At 58.6% G+C, this 290-nt stretch overlaps 1 protein-coding gene across 1 annotated transcript in view; it reads left to right on the top strand.

Annotated features, from left to right (window-relative positions):
* Window positions 1-290, top strand: part of LOC104277389 (neuronal calcium sensor 1) — a gene marked incomplete at both ends in the record, with an annotated part of 901 nt that overhangs the window by 304 nt on the left and 307 nt on the right. Inside the window, one exon of the mRNA XM_009874011.1 lies at window positions 85-162. Coding sequence (XP_009872313.1) covers window positions 85-162 — 78 coding nt within the window. The remainder of the gene's footprint in view (window positions 1-84; window positions 163-290) is intronic.

Below are 290 nucleotides of genomic sequence, written 5' to 3'. Positions count from 1 at the left end.
AGCAAAACGTGTGTCGTCACCTGGGGACACCATCCAGGCAGGGCACAGACGGGTGCGTGACTGGGTCCTGTCCTGCTGCTGCAGGGAAACACCGTGGAGCTTCCAGAGGAGGAGAACACACCGGAGAAGAGGGTGGATCGGATTTTTGCCATGATGGACAAGGTGAGGATGCTGCTGAGTGTTGATTTTTCCTGGGGCCGAGCGATCTGGGAGGCAGTTGTGGCACTCTTGGTACATCTCAGCGCTGGCTGGTGGCTCCTTCCCCTGCCAGTACAAGATCTCAGCCGCTC

The sequence above is a fragment of the Apaloderma vittatum genome, unplaced genomic scaffold (genome assembly GCF_000703405.1).
Source record: "Apaloderma vittatum isolate BGI_N311 unplaced genomic scaffold, ASM70340v1 scaffold26277, whole genome shotgun sequence".
Taxonomy (NCBI): Eukaryota; Metazoa; Chordata; class Aves; order Trogoniformes; family Trogonidae; genus Apaloderma; species Apaloderma vittatum.
Note: the sequence above shows the minus strand (reverse complement) of the source record. Positions and strands in the feature narration are given on the sequence as shown.